The 22,380-nt window shown below is 38.7% G+C and overlaps 1 protein-coding gene across 5 annotated transcripts in view; it reads right to left on the bottom strand.

The window, feature by feature from the left end:
- The window catches only part of PSIP1 (PC4 and SFRS1 interacting protein 1), an 801,135-nt gene extending 782,311 nt beyond the window's left edge, over positions 1-18,824 (bottom strand). For 2 of the 5 annotated variants that reach the window (XM_044061284.1, XM_044061281.1), the window contains exon 1: positions 18,357-18,820. In XM_044061284.1, coding sequence (XP_043917219.1) covers positions 18,357-18,428 — 72 coding nt within the window. In that variant the 5' untranslated portion in view covers positions 18,429-18,820. Of the gene's footprint in view, positions 1-18,356 lie in introns of all 5 variants that reach the window. The other 3 variants (XM_044061285.1, XM_044061282.1, XM_044061283.1) reach the window with 3 other exon arrangements.
- Between the last annotated feature and the right edge of the window lie 3,556 nt (positions 18,825-22,380).

The raw sequence follows: 22,380 nt of genomic DNA on the forward strand, positions 1-22,380 counted from the left end.
AATATTTTAGAAGACTAAAGTTTATACTCTAAACAGCCCCAACATCTGGGAACAAAGTCCAAGCTATAAACCAACTTGCTCTTCCTGTTCTAGCTTACAGTTTTAGGGTGCTTGTCTGGCCGCAAAAGGTATTGATCAGCTGGACAGGAAAACAAAAAAAATGATTCACACATCAAATAATATACAAAAAAAAAAAAAAAATCAGTGAACACCAAGAATATGTATTCCTTGTTCTGAAAAAGAGGTATGGGCAGTCTCAAAATCGATTACATGTATAAAATCTACAATTGTAGGACTGCATACATATCTGCTGACCTCATCAGATCCAAACACAGTGAAAAGTTTTGAAACATGGAGAACAAGTCTTCTTCTTTCGGCTTTTCCCAGTTAGGGGTCGCCACAGCAGATCACCTGTCCGCTCATGATTGGCAGTGGAGTTTTACGGTGTCGAGTTGCCAGCCCAGTGCCCAACCTTCCACAGAAGGCACACACACACACACACACACACATGCCTAGGGCCAATTTAGAGTGTCCAATCCACCTACAGCATGTCTTTGGGATATGGGAGGAAACCGGAGCACCTGGAGGAAACCCACGCGACCACAGAGAGGACATGCAGACACCACAAAGAAGGCACCCTCAGCAGAGGATCGAACCAGAGAACCTCTTGCTGTAAGGTGGCAATGCTAACTGCTGCACCACAGCAGCCACCCATGAGGAGAACAAGTCTAAGATGACTTATTTGCTTAGTTTACCAGAAGCATATCGGTGTCAAGCGGGAATGAAAAACAAGTCGGATGTAGATAAAAATCAGATGACAACTGACTATGCCAAAAAACAAAAAAGAATATAAGGAGAAGGATCAGATGCCAAGACAAGAAATGTGGAAAAGGCATAAATATAATTGCAAGGACATAAATCTCCTGGAACAACCTAATGCTGATCATGATCTGACACGGTAATGGGTAAGGAAAGTTCATTTATACCAAAAGATAAAAGGTTGATACTGGCGGCCCAGGATAACAGACTATGTACACATTGGTTTACAAAGTCCATTGAGCAAATAGGAGAAACAGACAAATACGGGTTCTGTAAAACAGAACTGGAAACAATCACATCTTGTTGCTAGATGTGGTGCACTAATGGCAGAGGGCCTGTATACAGAAAGGCAGAATAATGTGGCAAGATTGTTGCACTGGGAAACATTAGCCACAAAGTATTATAGAGAATGATGAAGTTTATATCACATGGGATCACACATTAACAAAAGTTCAAAAAATAGATCTGAGAAAAACAGATATAATAATCCATGAAAAGAAGACAAAAGTAACAATGATCTTCGAAACTGTGACACCCAGTGATTACAGTGGCTTAAGTACAGTGAGACACAACCTCATAAAATACCATGATTTGCAAGCAGAAGCAAAGGCAATGTAGAGGAAGGATACCCAAATGAGCTCTAATACTAGCAGGAGCAATGGGTCTCATAAAAAAAGAATTTACAGTCCTATTTAGATATGCTATCAATACATGTAACTCCATATGAATTGCAGGAAGAGTAAATTCTGGGCACGTTGTGGGTGCTGGGGAGTAAAGGTGCACTGACTGTAAAATATATAGAGGTGAAAAGTTCTCCAACTGTAAAATGTCTGGATTAACGCCCTTCGCTAAATCAAACAAGTTTTTGTGTTTGTAAGCATGTGTACTTAAATGTAATGAAAGGTATTCCTTTACCAAACAAATGTCCAGTGAGAGTTGAGAAGTCTGGAGTTGAGGGCAGCTGCACACTCTGTTCTTACGTTTCCATGGAGTTAAGATGACTACTGGTGCAGGCAAACTCCAAGAGTTCTGGGCAATGTTTGTTGAAGGAATCATAAAATTAAAAAGTACAAAGGCAAGCAGCTTGGTAAAAAATGCATTTACTAGAACAGTGTACAAGTTAATTTTATTTAAAAGACAGCCAATGCACTTTTTCTTAATGTTAAAAGTTAATGTTTCTAAAAACACATAAATTTTTCACATCTGGGAGGGGAATAAAGCTAAAACAAGAACACAGCGCAATTAGTCTAAGTAGGAACATAGGCTGTAACATACACTTTAATGGATAACCTCAATTTTAAATTAGGTAATGCCTGTAGGTGAAGCTGGTGATTTCGGACAACTGTACCTACCAGGAAGTTTACTATCTAAAGATGTACATAGTTCTGGGTGTTTGTTTTACATTAATATGTTATGGGTGTGTTCTGCGTTGGGGGGGTTCTTTGAGTGTTTTCAGTAAAACAAAACTTCCAATAAATGTGACACAGGTTCAAATGGAGATGAAAATAAACTGTACAAAAGATCAACCTGCCAAATACCAGTGGGTGCATGCAGCTAACTAAAATCTGGAAATAGACATTTTAAAAAAGCTGTCATATACAACAGATGGGAATAATAACATCTTAGCATAATGACTAATATTCATTCTATTTTGGAATGTGAATGGCCTCACAGGTACAGACAAAAAAGTAAATACTGAATTATATTAAGAAATGCAGAATGCAAATAGCAATGCTACAGCACTCACATTTGGAAAGAAGTCAATATGTGAATTTGATAAAGAAAGGATTTCAGGATGGATATTCAGCAAAATATCATAGACAAAGGGAAAGAAGAAGAAGAATACTAATTGCTGGATTAGCTCCAATGGTTATAGTAGATGAAAAAAAAGATAATGGTAGTAAGGTGCTACGGGCAAGGGAGGAGGATTGCTCTGGCATGTATTTACATTCTATCTAAAGCTGCTACTATGGAGCTTTAACATTTTTGGGGAGAAATAATCAGCTTTCAGCAAAATTAAATTACAGTGAGGATGTATCTAGGAAACCTATTAGGGAAAAAATATAACAAAGACGGTAGATTTCTGAAGAAATGTAAGAAAATATTTGGTATGGAAGACGTAAATTCAGTACTAGGAGCTAGTAGAGAATTTACATATTCCTCAAGATACAGTAACTGGGGTAGACTAGATAGAAATTACATTTCACAGAAACATGTGTACTTCACTGAAAACTTAGACACACATCCAATCATCATCATCTTCTTTCGGCTGTCCCCGCTAAGGGTCGCCACAGCGGATTACCTGTTTCCATTTCTTCCTGTCCTCTGCATCTTGCTCTGTCACACCAACCACCTGCATGTCCTCTCTTACCACATCCATAAACCTTATCTTAGGCCTTCCTCTTTTCCTGTTACCTGGCAGCTTCATCCTTAGCATCATTTTCCCAATATACTCAGCATCCCTCCTCAGCACATGTCCAAACCAACGTAGTCTTACCTCTCTGGCTTTGTCTCCAAACCTTCCAACCTGGGCTGACCCTCTAATATACTTATTCCTAATCCTGTCCAACCTCATCACATCCAGTGCAAATCTTAACATCTTTAACTCTGCCACATCCAGCTCAAACTCCTGTCTTTTTGTCAGTGCCACTGTCGCCAACCCATATAACATAGCTGGTCTCACTACCCTCTTGTAGACCTTCCCTTTCACTCTTACAGGTATTCGTCTGTCACAAATCACTCCTGACACTCTTCTCCACCCACTCCATCCTGCCTGTACTCTCTTCTTCACCTCTCTTCCACACTCACCGTTACTCTGAACTACTGAACCCAAGTATTTAAACTCATCCACCTTCGCCACCTCTACTCCTTGCATCCTCACCATTCCTCTATCCTCCCTCTCATTCACACACATATGTTCTGTCTTAGTCCTGCTGACCTTCATTCCTCTTCTCTCTAGAGCATATCTCCATCTCTCCAGGGTCTCCTCCACCTGTTCCCTACTCTCACTACAGATCACAATGTCATCTGCAAACATCATAGTCCATGGGGACTCCTTTCTGATCTCGTCTGTCAACCTGTCCATCACCAATGCAAATAAGAAAGGGCTCAGAGCTGATCCTTGATGTAACCCCACCTCCACCTTAAACGCATCCATCACTCCCACCGCAGACCTCACCGCTGTCACACTACCCTCATACATATCCTGTACCACTCTTACATACTTCTCCGACACTCCTGACTTCCTCATACAATACCACAACTCCTCTCTACGCACCCTGTCATATGCTTTCTCTAAGTCTACAAAAACACAACACAACTCCTTCTGACATTCTCTGTACTTTTCCATCAACACTCTCAGAGCAAGCAACGCATCTGTAGTGCTCTTTCCCGGCATGAAACCATACTGCTGATCACTAATCATCACGTCCCTTTTTAACCTAGCTTCCACTACTCTTTCCCATAACTTCATGCTGTGACTGATCACTTTAATCCCTCTGTAGTTACTACAGCTCTGCACATCACCCTTATTCTTAAAAATCGGTACCAAAACACTTTCTTCATTCCTCAGGCATCCTCTCACTTTCTAAGATTTCATTAAACAATCTGGTTAAAAACTCCACTGCCATTTCACCTAAACACCTCCATGCTTCCACAGGTATGTCATCTGGGCCAACAGCCTTTCCAGTCTTCATTCTCTTCATAGCTATCCTTACTTCCTCCTTGCTAATCCATTTACTTCATGATTCACTATCCCTATCCCTACATCATCCAACCTTCTCTCCCTCTCATTCTCTTCATTCATCAACCCCTCAAAGTACTCTTTCCATCTCCTCAACACACTCTCCTCACTTGTGAGTATGTTTCCCTCATTATCCTTTATCACCTTTACCTGCTGCACATCTTTCCTAGCTCAGTCCCTCTGTCTAGCCAATCTGTACAGGTCCTTTTCTCCCTCCTTAGTGTCCAACCTTTCATACAACTCTTCATATGCCTTATCCTTAGCCACCTCTCTCTTTGCCATGCAACTCATCTCCTTATACTAGTCTACTTTCTTCATCTCTCCGACAATCCCACTTCTTTCTTCTTTAAATCATGTGCCAATAACAACTAACATAAAAATTCAGAGCAATGAAGTAAAAAGGAGACACTGGTGCTTCTCCACCTACCGGTTTAAGAGAGGAACAAGGAATGGGTAGTGGAAATTATTCAAGAGTTATAAGGGAAGATAGAAATTACTTCAAAAGTTATAGATCATGAATGAGTGGGATAAAATTAAAGCAGAACTTAAAATACAGTATAAATAAAAGAAAAGAGATATGGTTAAGAATTAACAGGGATTATTTAGAGGGGCTGACAAAGTATTGCAGAATAAGGGGGGTCTCATAGAACAAGTGGTGCAACTCCAAAGTGCTAATGAAAAAATAAGGGAGCATCTGGATAATATGCATGAGTTTAGAAAGACTGCTGCTAAGCAACTGTTTTTTTTTTTTGTTTGTTTTGTTTTTGGATAACTCCGGAGCACAACCATTTTTAGTGCAATGATTTAGGCAACAGAAAGAAGAAAGAGCTGCTGCCAAACTTGGGGAATATTTAACAAGAAATATAAATAGAGATTTTGGAAATGTCATGAAAATTTGTATAAAGTGGAAAAATGCAGAAAGCACAAATGGAAATATTTATGGAAGACTTAAATATGCCAAAGTTAGAAGATGAGTCTTAACAATTAACAGCTAATATAGGAGAAGATGAGATAAAAGCTGTGACGTATAATCAAGGTACAGGAAAGTCTCCAGGAATAAATGGCATTCTTGCGTAAGTTTGGAAGCTACGAGGGAAGAAAGTGATAAACATCTGGAAGGTTTTGTTTTAACAGTATTTTAAAAGGAGGGGAAGCACTAATTTCCTGGAAGAAAGCTGTGGTGGATGTATTACCTGAAGACAGCACAGACCCATCAGACCCAGCTTCATATAAGCGTATTTCAATTTTAAACCATGATTATTAAATGTTTAGGTCTATAACAGCTAAAATAATGGTAAAGGTGCTGCCAAAATTGATACATATGGATCAATTGGTTCTGTAGAGGGGAGGCAAACATTTGATAACATTAACAGAACAATGATGATCCAGAGGGAAGCAGATTGTAAGAAAATACCACTGTTGGTGTCTTTCTGAAGAAAAAGCAATCAGAGTGTGCTGGGATTTTATTAGTAAGGCAATGGAAGCATTTGCATTCCCGGATACAAAAGACAGATTTACTTAGTTTGCTCTGCTTCTAACCTCCCTGAGCTCCAAACAAAAACTCAAACTGCCTTCTCAACTTCTGAGAACTGGATGCTTCAAAATCACCTCTCTCTGAATGCCAACAAATCAAAACTCCTACTATTCTCTCCCTCAAAAATCTCCCCCCCTCGACAAAACCTCTTTCAATATTATCAGCCATGCCAACTCCACTATAGAAGTTGTTCCTTTTGCTAAACTTCTTAGGGTTACTATTGACGACCACCTAAAATTTTATACCCATATTCAGCTAGACGTGTCCAACCTGCGGCCCGCGGGCCGCATGTGGCCCTCAGAGCTCTTCCATGCGGCCCTCAACCTCTAACTGCAACATCGATGTAGGCATGCCCCAAAACACTTTCTTTGTTTTGTGTTTTTTGTTCATGTGACCTGTAATGCTAATGTCGGTGTGCGCATGCGTCAAAGCACCCTTCTAGTTTTGTTTTTGAGCCAAAAAAGGGTCAGTGTGTTTACGCCATTATTTTACGCCAAACAATCCGTGTGTGTGTGTGTGTTCTCGCAGAAGAGGGACTAGTCTCTGGATTTGCCGCTGTTGCCTTTGAAAGGGACAGCAATTACCTGTGTTAATAGGTAAGTACAGAGCGAGTGAGTGCATGCGTGAAAGCAGAATTGTGTGAGTGAAAGTAGAAGAGTGTGTGTGTGTGTGTATATGTGTGCATGACAGAGAGAGATGCATGCACAAAGAGGCTAACAATGATCAGTCTACCTACTGAACACAAACAAGTTAGCTCACAAATACATCATACATTAAGAGTACACTTTCATTAAATTACGGCTTTCCTGACAGGGAGAGTGTTGTACTGAACATGAACACATAACCTCTTAACTGTATGGATTTTAAAGTCTGGATTTTTGCCTCATCTTCCAATTTGTATCGTTTGCTTAGGAAATAAAAGTAGTCATCCAAGGTAATGCAGTTCCAGGGAGTAAGAAAGAGACAGCAGCCTAAGGTTAATGGGTCAGTAGCGGACTGACTATGTGGGACTGTAGCATGTAGTTGTATTGTTTTTTCAGACAAACAAAAAAGCACCTAGTACTGTTTTTTCATTGGTGGGTGCTAAGCAGTGGTAGATTGGACAACAGTAAGCATAGCTTTGGCGGATCAAGTGGGCACAATGTCATTTTTTAAATGTTGGGGATTTTAGTGTGTATGTGTGTGCTTATGTGTTGGGAGTGCTGCAACAGTAGATGATCATTAAAGTCAGAGACTTACAGACTGTGGAGAATATGTTTCTTTGTTTCAAAACCTAATACTTGGGTACGCATGCCAGAAGTAGATTTTTTAAGACATAGCTTCTTGCCATTTACAGTAGATGGATATTTACATTTAATGGACAATGTATTAACGTGGGTCTGTGTGGTTCTGAAGGATGCCAAGTCTACCACTGCCAATGTCTTGTAAAGTGACCTGGAAATGGATATTGGGATGTTACTGAAAAAATATAGTAAGTGGGCTTAGAAATATAGTTTAATTAAACAAAGTGTACTTTCAATTTACAGGCCATAATTTAATTTATTTCACGTAGTCCAGATACTGGTACATTGTATACCATTAGACTTAATTAGGGAGAGCTGCCATTCCGGGGAAACAAGCAGCCCTAGTTTCAGTGAAAGCTCTGTGGTTGCTTGCAGGTAGGAAGTTGCAGGATGTTGATGCAATGTGTTTTATTTATTATTTTTAATGCATTTGTCATTTCAAAGCATGGTTTTCTTTGATGCAAAAGAAGGCAGGACTGAATGAGCCATATAATGTTTAACTGACAATGAGATAGAAATATTATAAGTGATGTATAATGTTTGCAGCTACAGTTGTTTCAGTGGTGTCTGTGATGCATAACTATTTTTGGGTCCGTGTCCCACTTTTATTTTTCGCTTTGTCCAGATTTCTTGCTCTAAGGCTGAGAGGTATGGTTCCATACTAAATCAGCTGTATTTATCTTGGAAGACTTTTGGCATAATTATGAAAAACAGAGCCATTTTAATATCTCTGCTTATTTCCATTATTAACTGCCATGTAACATTGCAAATAACCTTCTTAAGCTACTTTACTTCTTTTGGAATTGACAGGTATGATTCATCTGTTCGGACATAAGCATAGAGTGCTAATGTGACTTTGATTTCTTACAGCAGCCTGTGGTTTACATAATCACAATAACTTTTCTGGGTGTGTAATCAATTTAACAGTTTTAAAGATGTTTTCCAAAAATAAATAAATATATAATAAAGAAATAAATAATCCTCTCTACACTTTTGAGCTATTGACAAAGTCTGGGAATTTGTTTTTTTTTTCAAAAGCAAAGGTCAGCATTACAGCTCAGTAAACTTTCAGTCTGTGAGTAACTTCTGCACAAATTAAAATGTCTGAATGTCAAATGGCTTTAGACTGGAGAGAAGTTTATTTTTATTTATTTTATTTTACGTTTGTTTACCGGGAAAGTCCGAATGGACACAGGTCCATTTTCAGCGGAGGTCTGGGGAGAAAAGCTCCAAAAATAACACAAAACAATATAATACAATACATGACAGAGACAGCAAATTATGGATGCAGTACTCATACAATATGGCAGAGATTACATCTCGTAACAGTGAGAATCACTGAGGTACAGCATAAACTTAAAAACATTTTTTTTACAGTTATAATTACAGCAAGGCAAATATCAATGAGTTAAGTTTTTAGGAGAAAGCTGTTTGTACATAGCTGAAGCTCTGAAACAATCTTTTGGTATGGATTAACCTGGGGATTGACACAAGTTATATGTTTACACCAGTATGTAACATTATAGTTTATGGTTTTCTTATTGATTTACTTTTTGCTGAGCAGTTGTTTGTTGATTTATTGATGGTCCTTTTGGTGGTTGGAAATTGCATGAATAAATCCATCTCTATTACGATTTTTTTTCAGATATTTTGACTTCCAGACAATTTCATTCAGTGAGTGGGTGTCATGTGATTACTGAGGTTGCCTATTTTACAAGTAGGCGCTTTTGTGTGTGTGTGTGTGTGTGTGTGTGTGTGTGTAAGAGACAGAGAGATTTAATATGTATACTGAATATAATTCTGCAAATGGAATTCTTAGTTAAACCTGCCCCTTTTCTTGGGCAACTAGACTTGAGTAACCAATGTTAGATCTTAGCCATCCAGCTGGGAAAGGTTAGTATGTGGATTTTCCATCTGGTTTGATGAAGGCTATGCTACTTACCCAAGGACTACATTTATGGCTATCCAGCCAGCCATTGTGTTGCTGAACTACATGGTTTGATAATGAGAGGAGCTTTTTACAGAAGTTGAAGGTTTTTGTGTCAAGAACCTGTCCATAAGAAGTGGCTTGTTTATGTTGCAGTGAAGGCTGTGGTCTTTGTAGTGAGCGTTTTAAGTATAACCAGTGTTTCTGAGGTAGAGGACGTCTCTTAAGGCAGGATCTTTCTTAGCCTGGAAAGCAAGCCAATTATTAAATTTATAGGGGCTAGTGAGAGACAGAGGAAAGCAAGAAGCTTTTTAGTCTGTTTGGATAACTAAGTGAACTTAGTCCTTTGACCTTTTTTGTCAGAAATGGTTGTAGTCTTTCTTTTGGCAGGGTGTTTTGCTGAGGCACATGCCAAAAGGGGCATTGCACTCAATAATTGCTCTTGTAAAGGAAGAATACAGGGATGTTATGACCTCATTGTCCCTGGATGAGATACCCTTACTAATGAAGTGGGCCATGTAAAAAAAACTTTCCTTACAACGGAGACAACTTGGTGGTTAAAAGTCAGGTTTCTATCAACCTGGGTGCCCAAGTACCATACAACTTATTGCGTGCTTACAACATTGTTATTAATGTGATAATTTGTGGGGACATCACTCTCCTCAAAGGGGATGATGATGCATTTTTTGGCATTTAGCTTAAGACCATATTTCTGGCACCAGTTATTTGTTTGGGTGAGACCCTCTTGTAGCTTATTCAGAATTGTTTTATTAAGTCAGTAATGTGAATTATTTACTTTATTGCAAATATGTTGGGTTATTTTTGTGGATTATAGTACTGTAGGACTGCTGATGGTGATATTTTATCTAGTTGGACTGCTGGAATGGTCTTCCCAGTGAGAAATGCTAGTGCTATAGTGAATATCTGTTTATTTGTAAAAAAAAAAAAAAATATATATATATATATACATATTTTTTTTTTTTAACCAAGATGTTAACGTTAACTGTAAAATTAGAGAATTAGAATTTTAAGGCAAACATTAGGCATTTATTACATTTATTCATTGTTCAAATGCACCTACAGTACAGCCAGGAGGTCGACTGTGGTCTTCCGGAGCAACGAAAGAGTTAACTATATGATATATTTTATATGCGGCCCCAAGACCATTTCTGTTCACTCAATGCGGCCCCAACAAGCCAAAAGGTTGGACACCCCAATATTAAGAAAACACATCAGAAACTTGGCATACTGTACAGAAACTCCCACTTCCTCTCCCCTTCAACAAGATAGACCCTCGCCACTACCTACTTACTACCTTCACTGATGTATGGTACTCCCCTACTAACCAACCTATCTTCATCCATCTCTTCTAAACTGGAAACCTGTTACAACAAAATCTCAAAATTTGTCACCACATCCAAATACTCCACCCACCACTGTATACCTCTCCACCTGCTACAATGGCTAAAATTTCCCAACTACCTTGACTACTTCCAACTTACCACAGCTCACAAGCTTATTTTTAAACCACCTAAATGCCCAGCACTAACAAACATCTTACCATTATACACCCCACACAAAACTCTAAGATCTGCCCACGAAAATCTAATTTCTGTGTACAAACCAAATAGTCCCCACTGGTCAGCTTCTCCTATCCTTTTCCTTAGCCAAAAAATGGAATTCACTCCCTCCATCTCTAAGAATTTCTGAAAACTTTGAACACTTCAAAACCCAGCTCCATTCTTACTCTCCTATAAATGGAAATGCAATTGCACTCCACCTACTTAACCTGCTTAATACAGGAATACATTCATTACACATAAGGTTCCTTCATCCTCACCCTTTAGGGATTAACCTTATTTACTGCCTTCTTACTAATGTTACTTTTATACCATTCACAGATGATTTAAAACCTCTATACAATTTTAACTCTGTACTACTGTTTCTCCAATCTGTAAATATATTATTGTATTTTACTCTATGTTGCTGTTTTACTTTGCTTAGTTTTGCTATTTAATATTTACAATTTGCTTAATTGGTACTATTTCTACTATGTATTATGGAGCTTTTCTCCCCGGGCCTCCAATGAAAACAGGCTCCTTGAGCCCAGTGGACCTCCCCAGTCATCAACCTGGAAATAAATATATATTTATGAGGGATCAGAGGCAAAAAGTAAAGTGGGAGGGTCCCTCTCTGATAAGTTGTGTCTGAACAGAGGAACCAGGCAGGGGTGCCCACTTTCCCCTTTGTTATGTGTTTTATATTTAGAACCACTGGCAAAAAAAATATGGAACTCACAAATTCAAGGATATAACTGGTATGGTAATGAAGAAAAGCTGGTTATATCTGCAGATGATATTTTGTACCTGATAAAACCAGAAAAGGACATCTCACTGTTCTGCAACAGTTTAAGTCTTCTTGGTATATAAAATTAATGAAGATAAAGCAGAAGCTACATCTGTAAACTATGTATCCACACATGAATGGGTTCAGCAATATCCATATTTTTGGGACATGATAAAATGGCATATTTAGAAGTATGGATTAAAAAAGGATTCTGTTATGGTAGCTGAGCATATTATGGAAGAGACTAAACAAAAGAGAAAACAAGAACTGAAAAACTGGAAGTTCTTATTTATGGATATGGTTAGCAAGGTACAAGCAGTGAAAAATGTTTTTAGTCCCTTTAGTTTTATGTACCGGTCAGGTATATTTTTATAAGCCAGAGAAAAAGTTGTGGACAAGAATTAATAGTGAACTGAAGGAATTTATCTGGGAGAGGAAGAGGGTAAGGGTCTAGTTGGATAAAGTGATCCTTCTAATAGAACAGGGTGGTTTAGGATTACCTCATTTGAAGGGATCATTTTTTTGAGCTACAAAGTTACAACTCATATACATAACACAAGCAGAAAGCTATAATTCAGAGTGGAAAGGGATGATAATGAAGCAGGAGGAAAATTCAAGAAACAAGGAGAGAGTGAGATTTTGGATACATATCCTTAAGGAGAATAACAGTCAAACAGAATATTATATTCATAAAGTAGCAAAAAGTATTCCAAGAACTAAGAGAACAAGAGAATGGAGAAAAGGGATTTTAACAATAGGGATGACTGCAAATAGGGGTACAGGCAATAGTCAAGAGGGGGGGGCTGGAATTTACTGGAGAAAAATGGCAAAGAAGCCATTGGTATTGGGAGCAAATAACAAGAGAAGGAAAAGTGACAGAACGAAAGAGGCCAAGAAGACATCTGGACTGCAGGCTAGAGACTGCCTTCCCTGTTATGGATTGATACCAGAGTACACGCAAAGGGAAAGGGATAGGGAAATCCTAACGGTAGAACAAAAGTTGCTGTTAAAAAGGGATAATTAATAGGGCATATAAAACATTTCACGATAATTATAGGACTCAATCAAAGGAGATTAGAAAAGACTGGAATGAGAGACTGAATAAAAAACTCAGAAGGAAACAGTGTGAGGATATACGTATGGCTCCCAAATATGCAACAAAGTCTAGATGAGTTAGCATTTTTGCTTGGAAGTGTTTCTATATGTATTTTTATAACCCAAGCAGACTCCAAAGTATTTTCTCAAGTAGATGCCAAACGTTGGAGGTATGATGGGGAAGAAAGGTAACTGAAATAGATGTATATTTGCCTAATTCAATATTTGCATTTAAAAACAATACAACAGCTCATTCACCAGTTGTACGTGTAATTATACAAAGTTAAGACTGTAAAGTTACTAGGCACAGTAGCTTTTTGGAATATATGTGGCATAACTCTTTTAAGGCAGATTTCGTCTTCTTTGAGAAGGAGGCATTTAAACTGGGTGTGAAATTTTTAATATGAGGAAATTTCCTTAAGATCTTTGGGAAGAGACTGCCAGTGGGTGGGGGCTACAATGGAGGGGTATTAAACATGTTATATGTCGTTTGTGGGAGTTTGGAGGCTGGGAGCAGATTGAGACTGACTCCTGAGGTTATAATTAGACATTTTACAAATTCTGATACATGGTTGTGAGTATGTTTCTAGATGTAGTTATTTAAAAAAAAAGTTGCCTGCCAAGAAGATCTTCTCTCTGTTTATAGGGAGCTAGTTGACTTTGAACAGAGTGAGGCATCAGTGCTCTGTCAGAGGGCAGCTGGTAATGAACGGATTTTGTTGGTAATGGCTTGCAAGCTGTACAAGTTCTTTTTTGGAACACTAACAACTTAAGTCCATATTCAAGTTGAAATAGAAGGATCCCTTTTCCTACAGCATTACTTGCTGGTGAGATGAGGTAGAGTGAGATTTTGTTAACTCAGAAAAGAAGCAAAAAGAGAGTTTATTTGCTCCTTGATTTTAGGGTTTGGTCAAGCCAAATCCCAAGATATCTGAAGGACAGAGTGGATTCTATGTTGCTGCTGGTCTGACACACTAAAGTTATTTGAGGAATGTGAAACATTTTGGAAGGTACCAAAAAGCATGGCTTTGAAAGGGTTGAATGATTGCATGTCTGCAAAGCAAGGACTGAATCTGTACATAACCATGTTGTTAGCATATAAGGTCAAAGGTAGTAGAACGAAGATGTGATAAATTGTTAATAAGACAAAAAATAATGGAGGAGTAAGAATGCAGCCATGTGGATCTCCTGTGTGAAGGTGGGCATTGTCAGAGGTGCAGGAGCCTATTTTGTAGGGAGTCTTTGAACCATGGGATTTTATCAGGGTTTATAACAGTTTATGCATTAAAAGGGGACAGCCAATGAGGCTGAATGCCTTGGTGAATTCTATGAAGAGGACATCATTGTGCAGAACTAGACCATGATCAAATGGGACCCTATGCAGGGTAATGGACCAGACCTTATACACCTATACAAATATCCCATTACTTGGCTGTCTCTCTCCAATTACCAGAAACCATTACTCAAACCTGTCACATATTTTCCTGTTTTAATTTTACAATGACCACAGAGATTTGGATTTAATTTAAATCTGTTATTTCAAAACAGAAAGCATTATCGCCTCACAGTAAGAAGCTGTCCGGTTCGACTTTCAGCTAGAGCATCTTCTGTCTGGAGACATGCGTGAATGGGCATACCTTCGTTGAAGGTTGTGCGTCAGGGCTGGCAACTCGGTACGTAAAAATCAACTGCCAATCATTAGCGGACCGGAGTTCAGCAGTGGTGACCCCAAACCGGGAAAAGCCGAAAGTCACAACAACATTTCAAAACAGAAAGCAAAAACACTGGCAGACATTTGCTAATCAAATCAAAACTGTGCCAAACTGAAGGCAGACATAGCACAAGTAGTAGTAAACTTTTTTTCCATTTAAACTCACACTTATTTAAAAAGCATGTGGCACCCCATTAAGTTACAAAATGCATGCAAGGATTCAAAGTCAAAGGAATTTTAAAAACAAATGTGGTATGTATTTGCTAATAGATTGGGACAGCCCACTGGATGCAAGTGTCCCTTTTCATGCGTAACCCAGAAGCACTTTCTGTTGAAGCGACTCGGTAAGAATCACACAGTAGACAAAAGAAAACTGAGGGAATCAAACCCTGAACTAAAGATGCAGCTCATTAACAGCTCACAGCTTTACTCTTCTGCACCAAGTACCAGAAGAAAACTGTTGTTGCCCAGCATGGTGTATTGCACACCAATGTGCCTTCAAAAAGTCCAAACTAAATTATCATGTATTAATAGTCAAAATATTAACATTACAAGATTAATCTCCAAATAATGCGCACACAACAAAAAAAGAAAACCAAGGATTATACCCAAAGAACACGCCTCATATAATGTTGGGAGGGTGGCCTAATGGTTAAGGTGTTTGCCTTACAAACACAAGGTACAGGGTTTGAATCTCACAGGGGATAATTGCCTAGGCTTAAAATGGCTCGCAAGGCAGTTAGCCTAGTACTAACCTATGAACCTATGGGAAGCAGCTGAAAAATTAACATATCAGGTGTTGCATTGACATGCATTTTCTGAACAACAATAACTATAACTCTAATGGCTGGCATTACCGACTGACTGTAATCCTCAGTGGTTTATCAGAAAATGAAGACAACAATAAATGTCTGGCTGCTGCTGCAGAGGATTAAGGCTCCAAGTCCTTAATGAGCTGCTTCCTGTAGTCAAGGGTACATGGTTTAGTTCTTTCTAGTTCCATTTTCCTACTGTGCAACTCTGAGCAAGTCATTTAACCAGACACTGATCCTTGATTAATATTAATAAACAGAACCAAAGGAAAGGGTATACATGAGATGTTTGCAGACATTTATAACAATCACAGAACTCTTAACAACTAGAACTGTGGAATGAACGTAATCCTCCATTTACACTGAGGCTCAGTCATTTGAGAGGGTGCTTGCAGAATGAAGTTCGGGAAGTAGAACAAGCACAAACACACACTCTACCTCTACATCAGCAGACAAAAAGTCCACACTACTCTGGCAGCAACATTTACTCCAATATCCTGCCACGCTCCAGCCACTGAACCGCACTTTCTCCAACTTCCAATTTGCATTAGCCAGAATGAAAACGTCTTACAAAGAGCAGTTGAGAAGAGGTCCACTCTATCACACAGAGCAGTAGAAGGAGTAAATAGGTTCTTATGTTATACACCCAGAAGTAAACAACCGCTGGTAGTCTCGACTGCGAAGGGTGGCTTCCTGTTTCTATAATCCACCTTATGTATTAAGTAATTTCTTTTTCAAAAGAAAAGCGCACTTATAATAAAAAGCACTTTTATTTATGCAATTAAAACAGTTTTAATTGCATAAATAAAAGTGCTTTTTATTATAAGTGCGCTTTTCTTTTGAAAAAGAAATTACTTAATACGTAAGGTGGATTATAGTAACTGGAAGCCACCCTTCGCAGTCGAGACTACCAGCGGTTGTTTACTTCTCAGGTTCTTATGTTATGTTTTTTTTAACCAGGCTGCCCCCCCCCCCAGCCAGCACAGGGTTCTAGGCAGCTGCCTAGGTCACCTTGTGTCTAATCTGACCCTGTCAGTAAGAATGTCTTTATCATTATCACAAAAAGTCTGTAGGTCATTGTACTACCCTAGCCAAAACCCATGTTGCTTTAGTGAGAGAAGACAGTATTGCTGGATGTATTGGGTTAACTGTGACTATACATTTTTTCTAGAGCTGGTAAGATAACGTTTGGTCAGAACTGTGAGATGATTTTGGAGTGGGTTGTGAGAAGTGGCTTTATTAGTGCAATTTACCAGATGTCAGGCATCAAGTTCTTGACAAGACAGAGGTTACAGATGTGAGAGTCAGAGTGAAAGTTAGATAGCTGTAGCAGTAGTAGATAAACCATGGGTTTATGTTATTTGAGCTGAAAGTGGTGCCTGTGGGTAAGCTTTCTAGGAAAGAGATGATTAGCTTTGATTTTAAACATTTATGGAAGAATGCAGTGATGCATGGAGGGGGTAGTGACTAAGAGGTAGACAGACATTGGGAGGGGTTGCTAATACAGGGCAGATAAATTAATTATTTGAGGAAGTCAGAGCATGAGTACTTTGTCCATGTTGAAGAAAGTGATAGGAAGTGTTGCCTAGTGCAGTAATGCAACCTGTAATTAAGGTCACTTCTTTCCAAAAATGTTTCGTTTTGCTTAGCACTGAGACTTGTTTGTGCTTGTGATGTGAGGCTGTATGCCTACGATGGATTACTTTTGCTAGATTAAGAAGGAAAGTATAGGAAGTTTGGTTTTCTATGATGGGATTCTGCTTCCAAGTATACCTAGCCTCGTCTCTGAGAAAATGTTTGAGTTCTGAGGAAAGCCTCTCAGTTTTGACTGGTCTGTTGTTGATGACTAAAAATGACCCATCTTGAAAATGGGTAATGGTTTGAGCAAGGCAGCAGCAGTAGTGGGGTTTTGATCATCACATTTAAGGATGTGAGATCAACTGAAGGAAGGATAGACACGTTTTTCGTTTGGTAATGTTAGAAGTGTTGTCTACAATATAGCAGAATAGGGAGAGTTTAATCGTCCGATTTATGATTGTGAAGTTAATGGACCAATAATGGTGAATGTTAGAGAAAGAATATAGATCATAGAAAAGGAAATATGTGTGTTACTAATAACGTCTGCTACGGAATACTTGGAAATGTTTAAATGCGGTAGCGTTGATTCTGAGAAAAAAAACTATAAAAGACCTTGGTCAGCTAGGAAGTAGGTAACATCAGAGGACTTGGGAATTTAAGTTTCCTAGTTTTTTTGACATTACTCTTCTGTGATGTTACTAAACCGTAGGATGATGTTGCTACACTGTAGGATGTTTGTGACGATTTTTTTTCAGGAGGGGGTGGTAGTAGATATGCATTGACTACAACGTTTTTTTTTTCTGAGGGAAACTTAAGCAGAATAAATGTCTAAAATATATAACAAAAATAAAAAATGCTCATTTTGGGCCATCTGCTATGATTTTTAACGTTCCGATACGCAGAAAAAATACGTATGATAGGATGTGGGCAAAATGTCCATGTCGTGTACTTAAAGGACCAATGACAAATCTAAACATTCAATGAATTAAAAAATGAAATGGCACGCAGTTTATTAAATGGTACTCAACGGTGCTAATAAAGAATAACACATTGGAATGTCAGGCCGCGTCTTTGCACTGGGTGGCAGCAAAGCAAGGTTGGCGACGTCCACACTTTAGAATAGGACAGGGATGGAAGACAAGGAAAGGGTGTGGGAGGTACCAAGGACTACACGTTACGAAGTGCTGCGATCTCAAAAGCACCAACTGTCACTGCTATGTGGGCACAAACGTACAATTCTGCAGGACAGAACTGATAGAATACCACAACTAAAAGTACATCTCTTAGCAGTTGGTTGACAGGGTTAGAAATAGAAGCAACACCTCCAACTTGTTTGGAATGCTCTGGTTTTCTACCGCCGTTAGTTTTTAAAGTATTTTAAATTAGTGTTAATACGGACATTTTAAACCAATTTCAGACTTCATTACAATGTACCGGAAATTATGCATTTAATTAAGCGACACAAATTATTACATTTGTAAAGCACTTAAAATTGTCACATTAACTTACCCTGGCAGGCCAGTGTGGATAACCTTTCATCTTTGCAAAAATCAGATCTCCAGGCTTGAAATCACGGGTCATTTCTCCCAAACTTATGTGCAAACTTACACTTCTTGAACAGAAATACTGTTACACGTTAAATATTACCAATCTGTTTATTAGTATACCTTACAATGAATAACTAAACAAGTAAGCAAAAAACATTAAACCCCCCCCCGGACTAAAAAATCTCTAAGCACGTGCGCAACACCCACGACCCCTGTTTTGTTTACGGTCTCTGTATTTTACTCTGTGACGATGCGTGACGTCTGACACACCCACTATCCTGAGTTTGGGTTAGATGAACGTTCTGCGCGTGCATGGAAATTACTTTCTTCTCTATGTTATCATACGATTGCTTCTGTCTGCTGTGCAAACGATCATAATAGTATGAGGCCAGGAAAATCGAATGCACTCATTCTCCCGCGTTACTGCTCATCCATTGAACACTTGAATGAATTCTGCGAAACGTGTGTCCGATTTTTGCAAAGCGTCGCGACATCTTGACGACAGTTAATTTCATTCATTGAGAATAGCAGCGTATTTCTATTTGAAGGGTTATCTCCTTTTATATTAGGAAAACAAATTACGGTTCTAGTTCGTGAGAGCAAAGGAAGTATTTTCGAAGTTACGTAAACAGCGTACGATGGTTCTGCTGGCAAGGATGTCTCTTCTCGTTTTACCTTCAGAGTCGAGGGCAAAACTGAAAATATTGTCAAATTATTGACAATTTTTGTTAGTACTTTTTGATTTAAAATGTATCCATAATAAGATAATTTATGATCACGTCATGTTATATGTCGTTAAGGTAGTTTGTGTAACTATAAGAATTGTTATGGGCTTTCGGTACTTTTGCTCATTAAGCGAGCTAGGGACATTCTCAGAACATTTTATCCAAAATCGTGGACAGTCGAGAGGTATGTCAGGGTTTATACCTATAGAGGTATGTCAGGGTGTATACCTATCAACTTTTCAGATCCAAAACGTGGAACACGTAATAACAGCTTTAACTAGGAAGCTCGCAGTATCATTAAAACCCATTATACAACTTTTTTTAAAGGAAAACTCCACCTGTTCTATCTTTGTTTTCAGAGCTGTTTTAATTCCTGGAAATAGCTCCAAGTACTTCTTTTACTATTATAATGGGTTTCCGTCAAAATGGCAGATGATGGGGGCCTCCCTTGGTAACCTGATCCTGTTTTCTTGCTTTCATTATTTTCCAAAATACATTTCCTGTCCTGTTTATATTGCTCATACTAGATATAATGAAGTGGTGTTTTCTTATGCCATTGAGACAGAATGGCAGGAGTGTGAAGCACTGCCATCTAAACACACTTTCTGAGACACAGCTACTTCTGTGTCGCCCTGACTGAACCTCATGAGTTTGTCGGAGGTTGTCCTATGTTATAAATAGGTGTTTGCTACTTCCACCAAAAGAAAGTAGGTAAGTAGCAGGCTTTTGTAATGGGAGTTCTTTCTCCCACCCCCTCATGCTGTGTTCTGAAAACCCTTGCAGCAGTAAATTATCTCTGCTGTACATTTACAAGTGAAAAGTAGGACTCCAAACTAAGCCTATTTTCGTCATGTTCACCCTCCTTTTTTCTGTTTCATAATTATTATACTTTGGTAACCAGGAAAGTGAACTGGACCCAGGATCCTTTTCAGCCACAACTTGGACTACATTTGCAAAGATAATAACAAAGTATTAAATGCCCTTAACAATGCAAAGAAAAAAATACTGACATAAAGACACTGACCAAGATTGCATGTGCAACACATAGCCAATGTGAGACCGTGACCAAGTAAAATATTAAGCGACATTTACTAGAATGTATACATTAATAATGCTTAACTGTACTATGTTGTTTATTATAAATAAATTACGTGCACTTGTATATATATTTAGGTGTGTTAGTGTATATGTGTATTATTTGTTTACCAGGAAAGTCCAACTTGGAACAAACCAATTTTCAGCAGAGGCCCGTGGAGAAATTCTCCAGATGCATGTCTTTGTAATGTGGGAGGAAACCGGAGCACCCTGAGGAATCCCACACGAATGCAGGGAGGACAAACAGACCGCACAGAAGCCACCCCAGACAAGAATCTAAATGGAGAGCTTCTTGCTGTGAGGTGACAATGCAAACCACTGCGCCATCTAGTATGTGTATAAAGTACATGTGTACAAAAACATATGAGTTTGTGTATATATAACGGAGAACTAGATTATATGCCTGTGTGTATACTTCATATCCTTTCAGCAAAAACAAATGAAAATTTTGTGTAACTGTATGTCTGTGTCTATACGTAAAGGCACACACACATATATTTGTACAAAAATGTATGTAGCATGTAAAATACTATATGTGGGATGCAGTACTGTATTTGAATGCACATCTGAGAGTGTGTGTGTGCATGTACACATATTTAAATACAGCTAAGTACTTCTGATTTCCTTTTCTTAATGTTTTTAATGCAAAAGCACACAGAAAATGTACTTTAAAGTAAATTCAGCTGTATATTGCTCATGCACTCTAACAGTGTAAGTACTGACTCAATGTCAGTGGGAATCTCTTACTATAGATCTATGTGTACCAGATATGCATCCCCATCTGGAAGGATGTCACAAAAAAGCATAAAAGACCTTTTTATGAACATTATCACTACACCAAGTTGATGGAGTTGCCACGTGTTTCTCTTTCTGCAGTTCTGACCTGTGTGTGTTTGGGGAAGGGGCTTAAAAATGGTAAATGTGTTGGTACTTTACAAGAAAAAAACTATTTTCACACTTTTCTCCAAGTGTCACAGAAATCTTTTATACTGCATTTAAGTTATCTTCACACATAATAAACTATTGTAAATCAGTGGCGGCTCGTGGCATCGGACTGCGGGACTGCAGCCCCCCCCCCCCCCAGCTGTGTGAGAAAAAGAAAAGCACAACACTTGCACAAAAATATTTTTTTTAATTAACAAACTGTTTGACTATCATAGAAAAACAAGTCCTACTGACTCGCAAAGTCTCAGAAATCGAACTGCGCATGCTCGTTGCTTGGCGAGTTCAGGTTTTTTTTTTTTTTTTTTTTTTCTAAATCTGGTTGCTGGACTGTCTCAGACTGCTATAAAGGCAGTCTGGACTATGGAGAGTTCTGTATCAGTGCGTGATGCCCAGAAATCTGTGCAGTAACCGCACAGTAAAGTGGAAGGGGGGGCAAACTGCCACGTCTGCAGTCACGTACGTGACGTGAATAGCGGATTGACTACGGATTGTTTCTCGCTGTCTTTCTGAAAAAGAGAATGAGAAACAATCAGTATAACGGGCAGTGCAGGTACTTTTTTGAACATAATTAACTTAGTCTTGCGCTTTTTTCTTGCAGTTGCTACCGTACGGCTGCTTGTGCCGAGTGAGTGCTATATAAATTGCTTGGCTTGCTTGCTATTATAATCGGCAGATTTTTGAATCCTGAGTGATTTCTGATGTTCTTTAGTTTGGGTGCTTGTGCTTCTGCTTACTGGTGGTTACTGCTCCTGCTTTGGGGAAACAAAATTTCTGGAGTGTCAGCCAGCTAAAAAAAAGCCTTTACTTTATTGTACAAACTTGTACTTGTTGTTCGTGATGGTCAGTAAGTTAGCATTTTATTACCTAATCTGCCATGCCAGCGTCTAGTTTCTTCACTCATGTGCTCTGCTGATTTCACTGTGTTTATGCTCTACCCTCTAAGTTTCATCTGACCGGAGCTGGGGGGGGGGGGGTAATGAAGGCTTCCTGGAAAACTGATATCAAGTGAGCTAAATGAACTATATTTATGTAGAGGTCAGGTCATCTTACTAGGCAACACTTGCAATAAGTTTGTTACTATACTTTCTCTGACATTCTGGGAATCCAACAAATGCTATCATAACTGTAGTGCATGGAGCTCGGTAATGATGCGCCAATGTCTGAAAAAAGACAAATCAGTTAAGCACTACTAAAATGCAAGACCCAACCTCTGCCTAACTT

Source organism: Protopterus annectens, chromosome 2.part0 (genome assembly GCF_019279795.1).
Source record: "Protopterus annectens isolate FY-2018-M chromosome 2.part0, PAN1.0, whole genome shotgun sequence".
Classification (NCBI taxonomy): Eukaryota; Metazoa; Chordata; order Ceratodontiformes; family Protopteridae; genus Protopterus; species Protopterus annectens.